The sequence below is a fragment of the Oryzias melastigma genome, linkage group LG4, assembly GCF_002922805.2.
Source record: "Oryzias melastigma strain HK-1 linkage group LG4, ASM292280v2, whole genome shotgun sequence".
In the NCBI taxonomy this organism is placed as follows: Eukaryota; Metazoa; Chordata; class Actinopteri; order Beloniformes; family Adrianichthyidae; genus Oryzias; species Oryzias melastigma.
This window is the reverse complement of record NC_050515.1, coordinates 20,898,370-20,911,757: the sequence shown is the minus strand read 5'-3', so window position 1 is coordinate 20,911,757 and position 13,388 is coordinate 20,898,370. Positions and strand designations below refer to the sequence as shown.

The 13,388-nt window shown below is 43.1% G+C and overlaps 1 protein-coding gene across 1 annotated transcript in view; it reads right to left on the bottom strand.

Moving 5' to 3' along the window:
* The window catches only part of LOC112150580 (adenylate cyclase type 1), a 59,187-nt gene extending 53,808 nt beyond the window's left edge, over positions 1-5,379 (bottom strand). Inside the window, exons 1-2 of the mRNA XM_024278976.2 lie at positions 3,865-5,379; positions 1,334-1,483 (exon numbers count right to left, since the gene is read on the bottom strand). Coding sequence (XP_024134744.1) covers positions 1,334-1,483; positions 3,865-4,479 — 765 coding nt within the window. The 5' untranslated portion in view covers positions 4,480-5,379. The remainder of the gene's footprint in view (positions 1-1,333; positions 1,484-3,864) is intronic.
* Positions 5,380-13,388: the final 8,009 nt, after the last annotated feature.

Sequence of the window (13,388 nt, the reverse complement as noted above, 5' to 3'; positions counted from 1 at the left end):
GCTTAATATTTTGTTCTTTTTTGTTTTTACGTTTTGGTTTCTTTATTTTTTTTCTCTAAAATGTAATTTTGATTTTTTTCAGTATTTGTTTTTTTATTGTTCTTATAATTGTTAAATATTTTTGGGGTTTTTTGTTTTTTTATGTTTTGGTTTCTTTAATTTTGTTCTGTTTTCTAAAATGTATTTTTTTCAGTATTTGTTTTGTTTCTTTAATTGTTCTTGTGACCTTTCAAGTGTTTTTGTGTTGATTTATTGATGTGATTTGAACTTCAGGCCACTGTAGAATCCAGTACTTCTTAAAAAATAAAACTTCTGTCAGAATCAGATTGTAAACAAAACAAGCGAATAAATGAGGGTTGTGTTTTTGTTTCGCCTGATATAAATCACTGTCCACTTTAAGAAAGAAGCGCAACAGGTTTAAGGTTCTGGGTTATTGATTTTACAGGTTCACAAAGATTTTTCTCAAAGTAGTAAATCTGGTAAAAGACGAATAGTGAAAAAAGCAGATAAGGAAGTCATAAACATCTCAAACATTCAGAGTTCGGCGGACTTTGGGCTCACAGGGCCTCCTGTCAATACGGAAAGCCAAACAGATGACGTCTTCTGCTTTCCTGGACTCATCGGACAGAGAAGGAAGCCTTCCTGGTCTAGTCTGGACTTGTTGAAGAATCAATAGAGCCTCCTGGATTCAGCTAAACCCCGGACAAACACCCCGGGGATAACAAAGGCACATCTAAGCCTCCGATGGGCGCTTCAGCCGTGTATTCAGGCCTGCTTGCTGCCTGTTGATGGATCACAATCAGGTAGTCGGGGTGTGTGTGTGTGTGTTTTACGCCCAGATAAACTGTGACCTTTCCCGGAGTAGAGAGGCCATGAAAGCAATCTGCTCTTATAATTACCTGTCAGAAGGGAGCCTGTTACTGGCGGGGAAAACACAGCATATCATCGCCTAATCTGCAAAGCACAGGTGCTAAGTGTGCATGTGAGGAGAGAGTGGAGAAAAAAAAAACAGAAAATCCTGCATTGAGGTGGATTAAACACAGGGGATATTTAATTTTCTATTAAACGGCACGACGGAGTGTGTGGGTTAAAGTTGCCGGATTGTCGCTCGGCTAAATTGCTGCATGTGAGCGCGGGGAGGGAGGAATGTGAGGTGCCGCCGCGTGCTCCGCGGTAATTGTTCTTTCCTTAAATAGCTGCTGTCATAGTTACTGCGCACCCGTGGGCAGGTTGTTGGAAATCATTGGCACCTGAAACCCCCATGAATAACAAAAAAAAAAAAAAAAAAAAACTTGTAAAGTTTCTGAAGATGCACTTTGAGGACGGCGTGTACCTGCTTCTCGTTCTCATCCTCCAGCCTCAGCCGCTCCTGGATGCAGTTGCGGGCCTGCAGGAAGACCTTCCTCTGGGTGCGCTCGGTGAGGATCCTCACGAACACGCCCGACAGGTTGACGCTGGTGAAGAGCACGGCGTTGGCCACCAGCTGCAACGGGAACACACAGTGCTGACAAAGCTCTTCTGTCCATGTAATTGGAGACCAAAGGCTGCGGTGAGCGTACGGTTATTGATCGGTAGATTCCTGATGTGGGTTAGATTCTGCTGTAATTAAAGGTAGGATGTGTGTCCTTCTGCTGAGCCTCACTACTATTGATTTCACCAAAATAGACTGGAAAGGTGCTATAAATGGGGACTTTTTAAAACTAATTTGTGCAACTTTGACCTCTAAGAAATTACACTCTGATAAAACATTTTGGGGCTTTTTTAACATGTTCTTCTAGCATTTTTCTGATTATAGAAAGAAATTTAAGTTTAAAACTGCATTTCTGAGTATTTATTTATTTAAAACTACATGAATCAAGAGAAGACACAATGAATACAGCTACAACTGGCGTTGGCCATTCTGATGCATCCACTTGTAGTCGACTAGATCAACGTCTTCGCTTATGATCTATAGAGCTCCAAAACTTGGGGTTGTGAGGGGCGACTAATCAACATTTAAAATAGTTGACGACTAATTTAATAGTTGATTAGTTGTTACTTTATATTATATGGAGTCAGAGTATAGTAAAGATGAAAGTTATAATGGCATTCTACTAGCTTTTTGGACTCTTTTGGCATTTATTAAGGTTTTTAGGCTGTTTTGGAGTTTAGCTGATATTTCAGCTACATTCTAGCTATTTTGGCTAATTTAGGAGTTTTTTTCAGTTTTTCAGGCAAATTTGGAGTTCAGCTAATATTTCAGCTGCATAGTAGCTGTTTAGGCTACTTTAGGCTTTTTTTAGTTTGTTTTTTAGGCTAATTTGGCATTTAACTAATATTTTAGCTGGCTATTAGCTTCAGCGTTTTCAGCTAACAGCTTCAGCAATTTCAGCTATTAGCTCAGGGGTTTCAGCTATCGTCTTCAGCGTTTTTAGCTAACAATCTCAACATCTTCAACTATGAGTACTGGCATCTTCAGGGTGAAAATTCACCTTACAGCATTCACACTAGCATTATCACAGGTAATGCTATATTTTTAGTCAGTTTAAGGTTAATGATGGTTAAAATGTGTGCTTTGCATCCAGTTTGACCCAATTAATCGACTGATCTGAAAAAATAATGAGGGATTAGTCGACTATTAAAATAACCGTTTGTGTCAGCACTAGTACAAACCAGAGTTCTGCAACCAAAATCGCCTCATTTATCCATCCACTGTGGGTTTCTGGCTTTGAAAAACAAAAAGCTAACCAATATGAATAAAAATTACACTGAAAAAAGTCAAACTCTGGATCAATTTACAAAAGTTCTGCAATTTGTTGCATTTAAGATAATTAGTTTTCGTCAGATTAATTTTTTTAGTTGATAGTTTTTCTACTTTACTTGATAAAAATGAATATTTTTAAATGTAACACATTACAGAACTTTTGTTAACTGATCCAAAGTTTCACTTTTTGCGGTGTACACTAGTTAAATTAAAAACATATTACGATCTATGTCATAAACAAAGTTCTTTAAGTGCATGTAGACTAAAAAAATATATATGTATTCATTTTTATTTATGACAGTAAAAGAATTCAAGGGTCACCATGATAAAAAATTCCCAATAGGCATTTTTAATTTAAGTAAATCTGCTGCAACTCAAGGATCCTATCTGACACAGTGTAATTGTTGAAAATATTTAAAAGCTCAAAAGGAATTGACTCAAAAACATAAAATACGTGTTTTTTGTATTTACTCCTGCTGGATTTTGGCTCTTTTAGTGTTAAAGTTAGCCGACTCCTAACATCTTATCAAATCAGTGGCCTGGTGGGAGAGTGGCCACCCTGAGACTGGAAGGTGGTGAGTTCAAATCCAGGCTGAGTCATACTGAAGACTCTAAAAATAGGATAGCAAAAAGGAGTAAAAAGGAGTTGGATGGGGGTTAAACCACTTTCTCCAGAAGATGCAGTGTCACACACCTTATTATATGACAACGAATGGGACTTAAACATGTATTCAAAGGGATGATGGGACATCAGAGGGGGGTTACTTCCTGCACCAGCAGTTCCGCCCACAACTCAGAGGGAAATTTCTACTGTCTGAAAAATGTTTGATTTGAGCTAAGAACTCCATGATCATAATTAAAAGATCACTGGAGACGCTTTAAAAAGAGATCAAAATATAGTTGGAGTGGGACTTTAGGGTAAAAAGAACATATTAGTGAAGTTACAGAAACTTCCAAGTGTTTTCTGAAGTTTGTCTCTGTCAGAAAGTTGTTTCAGCACCAGCGACTGGACAGCTCCAGCCTCAGCATCAGCATCTTCCTCCGGCTCCGAACATCACTTCAGTTCTGTTGCGTGAAACTTCAAAGCCCACAGGTCCACACGCACACCCACACACACTCACCGGTCTCCACATCCGCTGCTTCCTCCCCGTGAACGACGTGGCGATGACAACGAAGTGAGACGCGGCCAGCATGACGCCGAACAGCACGGCCAGCAGCGTCCGCACGGGCAGCAGCGCGTACGCCACCAGCGTGACCAGCATGAGCTGCCACACGCCCTGCTCGGGGGCAGCGGCGCGCGCCGGCTCCGACGCGCCGAGCGCGAGCGGGAACGGGCAGCAGAGCAGCGCAAAGGTGAAGCTGAAGAGCAGCGCCAGCTTGGCGATCTGCTGCAGCTGCGTCACCTGCAGGTACTTGACGTTGGTGACGATGAAGAGCGAGAGGAAGACCACGCAGTGCACCGGGTACGAGCCCTTGGAGAGGGTGAGCCGCGGGCTGGAGAGCAGCTCCATCAGGGACAGCGACGACGCGGCCACGATGAGGACCGCCAGCGCCTTGAGGGTGGAGGTCTGCTCCAGCTTCAGGTTGTAGCTCTGGAAGAGAGCCTCCAGCTCGTGGCTGTTGAACTCGTCCTCGCAGGCGATGGCGTCCAGGGGGGCAGCGGCCGGGCAGTGACCCGTCCTGCGCCGCGTCTGAACTCTTTCGAATGGCATCTCCTCCATGTTCCGGCCATTCATAAAGCGGGGTGGGGGGGTGTGCGGGGGTAGGTGGGGGTGGCGCAGGAGCCCTCAACTTCCCGGCATCTGTCCTCCTGCTGGGAATCGAACTGGCGTCCTCCCGGAGGGTCAGAGGGGAGCGGGTGTCCGTGGGCGCACCGCGCGCCTCATCTATCCACAGGTTGACGCGTCGTCAGGAAAAGTAGCCCGACCACGGCGCGCGCGCGCGCGAACCTCCCCCTTTTTCTCTCGTCCCTTCCTCTCTCTCACCCTTTTTCCTTCGCGCACGCGGACCACCTGCCTTGCTTCCAGACAGTGCGTGAGCGTGGGTCACCTGTGGTCCCGCGCGGCTCCGTCACGCGGGAACCCACACCTCCCGCTCCTCCAAAATCACAGGGAGGGAAGCCTGTGCGTCCACGCGCCTTTGCTGCTCGCTTTCACGTGCTTTAGTGATAAGTCAGTGGTTGGATGAAGCCGAAGCCGCGCTGGTGATTTCCCCTTACAGAGTCTGCAGGCAGAGCTGATGTAGTTCACGACTAAAAATAGCTCAGCTGCACCGGTGGATGCTCCAATCCAGCAGGAATTTGGTCTTTCCCTTCCCGCTTTTGATACCCCCCCCTTCTTGCAGTGAAAAATGATGACCACTTTCTGCAGAAGAGAACAATTAAAGGGTCAGGTTTGTTGTCACAGCGACCGTGACACGTGAAGACAGCCCAAAGAACCTGATGCATCATGTGAGAATGTGGAAAATATGATGCATATTAGTTTGCATATTTGCATTCATGCATAATTGCCATCATTTTGTCATAAATACACATGAATAAATAAGTGGAATAAAAAATGTACATACAGTGAGGCTAATCTCTGATGCATGCCCATTGTGAGAGACAGAATCTAAAAAAAAATCTGTAAATCACATTGATTTTTTTAAATAATTTGTTTGTATGCTACTGCTGCAAATAAGTGTTTGAACACCTGAGAAAATCAATGTAATTATTTGTTTGTGATTCCACTGGTCAAACGTTTCCTGCCATGCACACACTGCAGGAGGGATTTTGGCCCACTCCTCCACACAGATCTCCTCTAGATCGGCCAGGTTTCTAGGCTGAGAAACAGAGTTTGAGCTCTCCAAATACTGTCTATTGGGTTTAGGTCTACAGACTAGCTAGACCACTCCAGAACCTTGATATGATTCTCACGGAGCCCCTCCTTAGTTATACATACAATTTATATGTCAAAAGTTTGGGCTCACCCAAAGTGCAACTACCACATTCTTGTTTTGAATCGTTTAAATGTTGTTTTATAAAGTGCAGTTTTCACCTTTAGATGGCGCTGTGGTTAAGTTAAGTTAGAAAGGACAGACGATGCAGTAAAATTCATAGGAAAGATCGGCGTCGATGGAGAAGAGAAGCTAAAGAAAGACAAAATTCTAATTCCTTGTTGCCAGCATAAAGCCAACAAGGTATGTTTATTTTATGTTGGTCTTTTTATTGTGAGTGTGAATGATTGATATCACAATATGTATTTATTAGTGTAAGAATCAATTGTCTTGTTTGTGTTTTCCATAGTTATCACGGTGTGTGTAGGAATTTAATAAAGTCACTTGTAGAAGGAAACCACTGGTGTCTGGACTTGTTGCACAGGTATGACAGACAATTTACTGTTTTCCATGAAAAGTTGCAATTTAATTTACCAAGCGAGTTGTACATCCATTCATCTTCTTCCGCTCATCTGGGACAGCAGTCTAAGCAAAGATACCCAGACTTCCCTCTCCCCTCTCCTCTGGGGGGACCCCGAGGCGTTCCCAGGCCAGCCGAGAGACATAGTCTCTCCAGCGTGTACAGTGAGGCATCCAGATCAGATGCCCGAGACACCTCAACTGGCCCCCCTCAATGTCGAGGGCTCTTCTAGAAGCCCCTCCCACAAGTTGGATCGGCTGGATGAGCACTTCTATCGTACCATACGGTCAATCTGCTCCCACAACAGCTCTATGGGGTTTAGATCTGGTGACCGCTTTAGCCACTCTATTACAGATAGAATATCGGCTCCTGTTGCTTCTCTAAATAGTTCTTGCACAGTTTGGAGGTGTCCTTTGGGTTATCGTCCTGTTCTAGGAGTCCAAAGGAAATGGCATGGCAACGCAAAATGAACTGATAACCTTCCGTATTTAACGTTATGTTTACTCTGAACAAATCTCCCACCTTACTAGCACCAAAGAAACACCAGACCATCACACTACCTCCACCTTGCTTTACAGATGGTACAAGGAACTTTTCCAGGATCTTTTCAGCTTTTCTGTGTCTCAGAAATGTTTCTTCTGCGTGATTCAAACATCTAAATCTCTAGTCCTCCTCTCTTTGATGTTCTTTTGCCCACATTAATCTTTTTCTATTTAATGAAGCTTCCAGTTGAGGATCTGTGAGACGTCTATTTCTCAGACTGGAGATTGTCAAAGTGATAGTATACTTGCACGCAACGCGGCTTTATTAATATTTATAATAACAATAATAATGACATCAGTGCAACATCAAACTCTTATAACATCCACTGCCAATTCATGTTATGAATATTATGCAAACAGGCTCAGTGTGTGGTAATCACCTGTTGTGATAAATCCTTATTTTATTGAAGTCTACTGTTTTTTTTAAAAGTCGTTTCTGTCTGTTCATTTGCCTCTGCACTTATACTTTATTCAAAGAAATGTTTCACACAACCTTTCTCGTGTTGCACGCCGCCGGACTACTTTTAGCACTCAAGTGACTAAATTGTGACTGAGAGAATCCTGTCATCTTCAAAACCAAAAGGTTTAGCAGAATAAAAGGTCCTTCAGACATAGTCATTTTGCTCCCTTGACTAAACTTTACAGATCAAGTGATCAAAGGTGTAGCTGAGAGAATCTGGTTAATATTCAAAAGAAAAGATTTTTCAAAATAAAAGATTGTTGAGACTCAAAAGGAAAAAAATAATGGTTTAATTAATTGTTTCCTCCGCGGTCCGGTGCCATTTGATCCAGTACTGATCTGTTGCCCCGTGGTTGGGGACCACTGCTCTAATGTACTTATCTTCTTGCTCAGTAGGGCGGTTTTCTTCTTTGGTTAGAGCCAGTTTGTGCTGTTCTCTAAAGCACTGTTTCCCAACCCTGGTCCTCAGGGCACACTGTCCTGCATGTTTTCCATGTTGCCCTGCTTATGCACACCTGATTCAGCTCATCATCAGGCTCAGCAGAAGCCTGACAATGATGGCCATCAAAGGCAGGTGTGTTTGAGCAGGGTTGGATTAAAAAATGCCAGACAGTGTGCCCTGAGGACCAGGGTTGGGAAACACTGCTCTAAAGAGAGTCTTACACACCACTGAAGGAAATTTTCAGTTTCTTGTCAATTTTGGCTGCTCACAAAGGGCTGTGTCCAAGTAGATCAACCGAAAGTCTAATGGAAAGACAAACTGAGGCAGGAAAAAATGGGGTGGAGGCTTTAAAGACCCTCCCATTCAGACGCATTCAGGAGATGGACTATAACTGTCTGGTTTCTTGAGTCAAGATACTTCTGAGCCTGGGCCAATGGAGGGAATGTCTCAACCGAGTCAAAGAGAAGAAAGACTGGACTGTAGGTTTCTGGTTCAAGGTCCTGATAAAAGTAAAGTGTGCCTGTCATTTGGGAATCAAGGTTTAGAGGAAGATTGGTGAGGAGCAGAACTCAAGCTGGTTGAGATCCAGTGAGAAATCTCCACAGACAGTCATAATTTAGAGTTAAATGTCCAGCACTGGTGTTGGTAAACTCTGCTTACTTCAATCCAAAATCACTACAACAGATGTTCTAGAGGATTTCAAGATCTGGATGGAGATGCAAATCTCATCTTCCAGCAGGACCTGACTCCTGCCCGTACACTGAAGTACTGAACATGGACATATCACTACAAAGGTAAGTTGATTCATTTCATGCAATCAAGATCTCTGTGATTATCACTATGCGAAAACGACAAAGTAAATGATAATTTCCCCAGAGTATTCAAATTTTCTGAATTATTTGTGGGTTTTATGAGCTGGAACCCCAGTTTATCCAAAAAATAAACATACTTGAACTCAGTTAAGCAGTAGGGCCTGAATCTACAGTATATTCTATGAAAATTTGCATTTTTGAATAGAATTATGGAAATGAATACACGATTCCATCTTCTCATTTTTTTAAATGGTCTGTATATCTATATTTTGTTAAAGCAGGTTTGATATCAAACTGTTTCCATTATGATGTAACTCAGCACTCCATAGTGACTGTAGCCAGTGCACATGCACTGCAAACAAGAAGTGTAAATATATCATGACAGAACTCAGGAAATTAAAATACATGAAAAGATTAGAACCATGTATTGAACCGGACCAGGCTGAAGTTCATAGTAATCATTAAAGACGTACCTTTGAAAATTTAGCAGATAAATCAACATTTCAAGCTGTTATTTTTTGTATTTTTCAATATTAACATTTATAAAATTTCAATATTCCATTATTTATTAGAGCTGGAGGGTCACATCATAGAGTTTTTGAGGAATGTGCCCTTTAGTTTTCTTTGATTGCTGCCGAGGTGTCTGTCCTCCAGTTATAGTCTCTTTAGGACTCTTTAGTTTCTCTCTTTGGTTTAGGTTTGTTTGTTAAAGTTTTAGTTCATCCCACTGGCCTGGTCTCCTGCGTTTTGAAACCAACCCCACAAATTTGTACCCATCCAACCCATGCAGCTGGAGAATCTTCGCAGCAGTGACAGTTCTTGCGCTCATGCCAGAAAAAGCTGCACTTTTTACCATATATAACTTGATACATTTGTACACATGGCAAAATAGAAGTGTGAGTTACACTCCATCATGAAGTCTAAAGCTACGGACACCACGTTCAAGAGTGTGAAATAAGCATATGCTTGAGGGCACCTTCAGTCCATGCTGTTCACACTGGACAAGCAGGGAGGGGCTTCTTATTCTTATGTTACTTTTTATTTACTCATGTCCGCCACTTACTGTTGGAAGAGGTTTGGTGCATAATGTCGAAGTTGTGTAAATATCGGGAATTTCGCTGTTCCAATTTATGAAAGACTTGGTGTTACAGAATTCTGCAAAACGCAATTACTAATTTCTCCTTCATGATCGCTTTTCAAATGGTTGGCACTTCTGTTAATTGAAAAAGACACCATCCATATGTCACTCCCAAATCCTAGTCCCTGATTGGTCAAAGTTGAGTCTGGTTTCACTGCCATGGCCGTGCATTTTTGTCCTAGAAATGTACGTAGTTATGCATTAATGCGAGAGTTTTGAATGCGTGAAGCATGAAATTTGTGTTTCCATAGACTTTTCATTGAAAGTGGTGGATCGAATGCATGTACAACGTAGCTTTAGAGAGGAAGAATTTCAGATAGAAAACCCTGGAAGCAGTTCTGAAGTCAGTGCGGCTTCTAAACCCCGTTTCATGTTTCCTCTTTTTGACTCACTTCTTCAAGTCTCACTTTTTTTTTTTTTTTTAATTATGGATGTGAGAAGGCATCTCACTTGCTGCTGCCTGCAGTGCAGTGCGTGAACAGTTGTGGGTTTTGCTCTGGAACATCTGGCCCGGCTGGTTGGAACTGTCGTCGTCACTGTTGAGCCTCTTACCTGTGAGGCGTTGCGAGGCGTCGGGCCTCGGCGTGCGCCGGCTTTGTTTCTTCTGAAGTGAGCGACAGCTGCAGATTTTCTTTTCTTTTCTTTTTTTTTGGATCATCCCTTCCTCGTCAGGATGCCTGACAGTCCCTGGTTGCCATAGCAACAGAGGCAGTAAGGCTAGCAGTTGTGACTGATATGCCACTGAGGTGTTTCCCAATCTGACACTGCGGCTCCCCTCCCTTCGGTCTGTCGTCTCCTCTGCAGCCTCCATCCGCTCCCCCCTCTCGCTTCGCTTTGAGATGATGCGTTTGTACCTGTCTGCGGTGACATGGCCTCACCATGCTCACTGACATTTCTCCAAATTGAGGCTCTGACATGAAGGACGGGGAGGTGCTTCAGGGGTGACCAAACCCCACAAACTTTCCCACCTCCCAGGTGGAGGAGGAAGAGCGAGGTTTGTACGGCGGATCCACAGATTCAAATTCAACTCTGGAAATGTCAAAGCCAAACCAGCCTCCCGTCCAGGTGAGCCGGCGTCGGCGGCTTTGATTGTCCCACCGCAGTCATCGCAGCCAGACAACTTCCCGGCCAAGTGTGCGTTTGCATGCACGACCCCAGCTGGCAGGGAGGTGCGGCAAAAGACAAACGAGAGCTGGACCCTCCATGATGGAGGACATTCATGAATAAACCTGCCCGCCGCCATTCACACAAACACAATTAGCTCCATACTTCACCTGTGAGAGACGGGGGGGACACACGCCAGCCGACATGGGCCGCACAAATGCTAATGCACCCCCAGAAGGACCTCATTAAGTCTATTGTGCTCGCAAACCGTTCCCACAATTCCTTTCTGCCTCCTCATACGTTGAAAACAAGCTTTAAATGTAGGAACATGCAAAACAGGCATTGATATTTTAATAAAATAATTGAAAGATCTCTTTGACACCCACCTGCTTTGATATCTTTTTTTTTAATCGCACAACAGCTGGCAGATTGAACATATTTATCTATGTGCACGAGAGAGGAAGTGCAGAAGGAGTGTAAGCTGAGAGTCGCAGCGTGTCTGTGGGAGCGCTTGTGTGTTTCAGCTGCCTCTTGGGTTACAGCGTGTGTGGGAGTGTTATTGAGAGATATTTTTAATTCTGTATGTCAGCGCCTCTCATCTCCCTCAGCAAGAGATTTCGGATGGAAACTGAAGCATCACTTTCTATTCAGCTATTATTTAAATAAACAAACGCTCTGAATTTGGAATATTTACAAAAGTGATGCATATTTTTCAAAGAAATGATCTAAATGTCGAAATATCAAAAGTTTTCAAAGGTTTCTCCCGATATTGATAATTTGTCACGACTTCTGTTATTTGAGGACATTTTGAACAACTGATACTATGAAATGTCATCGGATTGTAAAAAGCCCTCCAGGCCACAAGGAGGCAGTGCAGCAGGAAGCAGAGTTGACAGAATCTATTCAAGTTTTACATTCCATTTTGTCCAGGGGATTTGGGGCATAACACAAAGGTAAATTAAGAGAAATGTGCAACAAAAAACAAAAATACTGTCTCCATAAAAAGATTAACCAATTTATGTTCAAGAAATCAACCAATAATAACTCACGGGTGAAGCAAAATCCTTCAGGGTAAACCAAGACCAAAATAACAAACAAAACCCCATAAAACTCAGCCCAGGAGGCTTACCTGCAAGAAAAAAATAAAACAATGACAGACACTAACCTCCCTGGACTAACATAAACAAGAGAAAACATAATAAAGAAAATGGTGGTTCACAGCTTCACTTAACATAACTAACTCATACCATACCAAACTACACTACACAGAGTGGGACTGAACACAAAACCACAAAGAAAACTACAAACTGCAGAACAAAGTACAAAACAGGTGGAGAAGCGCCCCAAGCTGAAGTGGAGACTGGTTGCAGCCCAGCTCCCTTCTCGCTGGCTGAAGGTCCACACAGTGCTTTTAAAAGATGGCTCCACCAGCTTGGGTCCAAAGGGAGCCACGCCCTTCCAGCACCACACATGAAACAAATAATCCACAAAGATCCACAAAACACACAGGAGTCCCACTCTGACCAGAATAAAATACACAAATCACAGAACAAGGAGAAACCAAAACCAAATATGCCTAATTTCCCCAGCCTGGGATGAATAAAGTACTTCTATTCTATTCTATTCTTTTCTAAATACGGCCACAGCTGTAACATCAAGTGTGCTTAATATGTCGCTTTGCAAGTCTTAAATCACAACCCCTTGAAGTTATTAAATTGAAAAAGTGTGTTTAGACTCATTTCTTCTTTTCACAGAACAGTTGTAACATACAGCAGTGGATGCAGTTTGTTTTTCTTGGATCATAACTAGGTTGTACAGGCTTTGTGTGCTGTTTCATGGAGAAAACCCATCATCCATTCTGAACCTGTTTAATCCCTATGGGGTCAGAGGGTTGCCAGAGCCTTAGTCGGCTACTGTTGAGTAGAGGCAAGAACCTGGCAATATGATACGTATCCCGATTCGTACCTCAGGATATGTATCCCAAGACTGTCTTATCAGCATAGTAAATCGATACAAGTATTGCCAAACAAAATATCGCGATATATCGCCAAATCGATTTTTCCCTACACCCCTACTGTTGGGTGAAGGCAGGGTTAACCCTGGACAAGTCGCCAGTCCATCACAGGTCCACAATCACACACACTCGCATGCACACCTCGGGACATTTAGAGACACCAATTCACCTATGAATCATGTTTTTGGACCGTGGGAAGAAGCCAGAGTCCCTGGAGAAAACCTATGCATGCACAGGGAAAATATGCAAACTCACCACGGAAAGATCCCAGCCGGGACTTGAAACAGGGCCTGTGAGGTAAGAGCTCTAACCACAGTTCTACCATACAGCCCATGGAGAGAACCTTCAAATAGGGCTGGGTTAAAAAAATTGATGAATTAATCTGAATTGATTTAAGCTTAATAATTGATCCATAAAAGTAGACGTCAATTTAAAGCATAATGGTAAATGGTAAATGACGTGTACTCGTATAGCGCTTTTCTACCTTTCTCGAAGGCCCAAAGTGCTCAACAGTCACAGTCCCATTCACCCAGTCACACACACATTCACACACAGATGTTGGCTCCACTGCCAAACACTGGCGCCAACCTTCCACCAGATGCAGAGTTTTTCCCAAGGACACTTTGACACATGGGCAGGAACCTTCCAGTCAGGAGTTGACCACCCTATCGTTGCAGTACGGCCGCCCCGTATGCTCATAATGTTAAAGTCTACTAGCTTGGTGCTAACATATAATGGG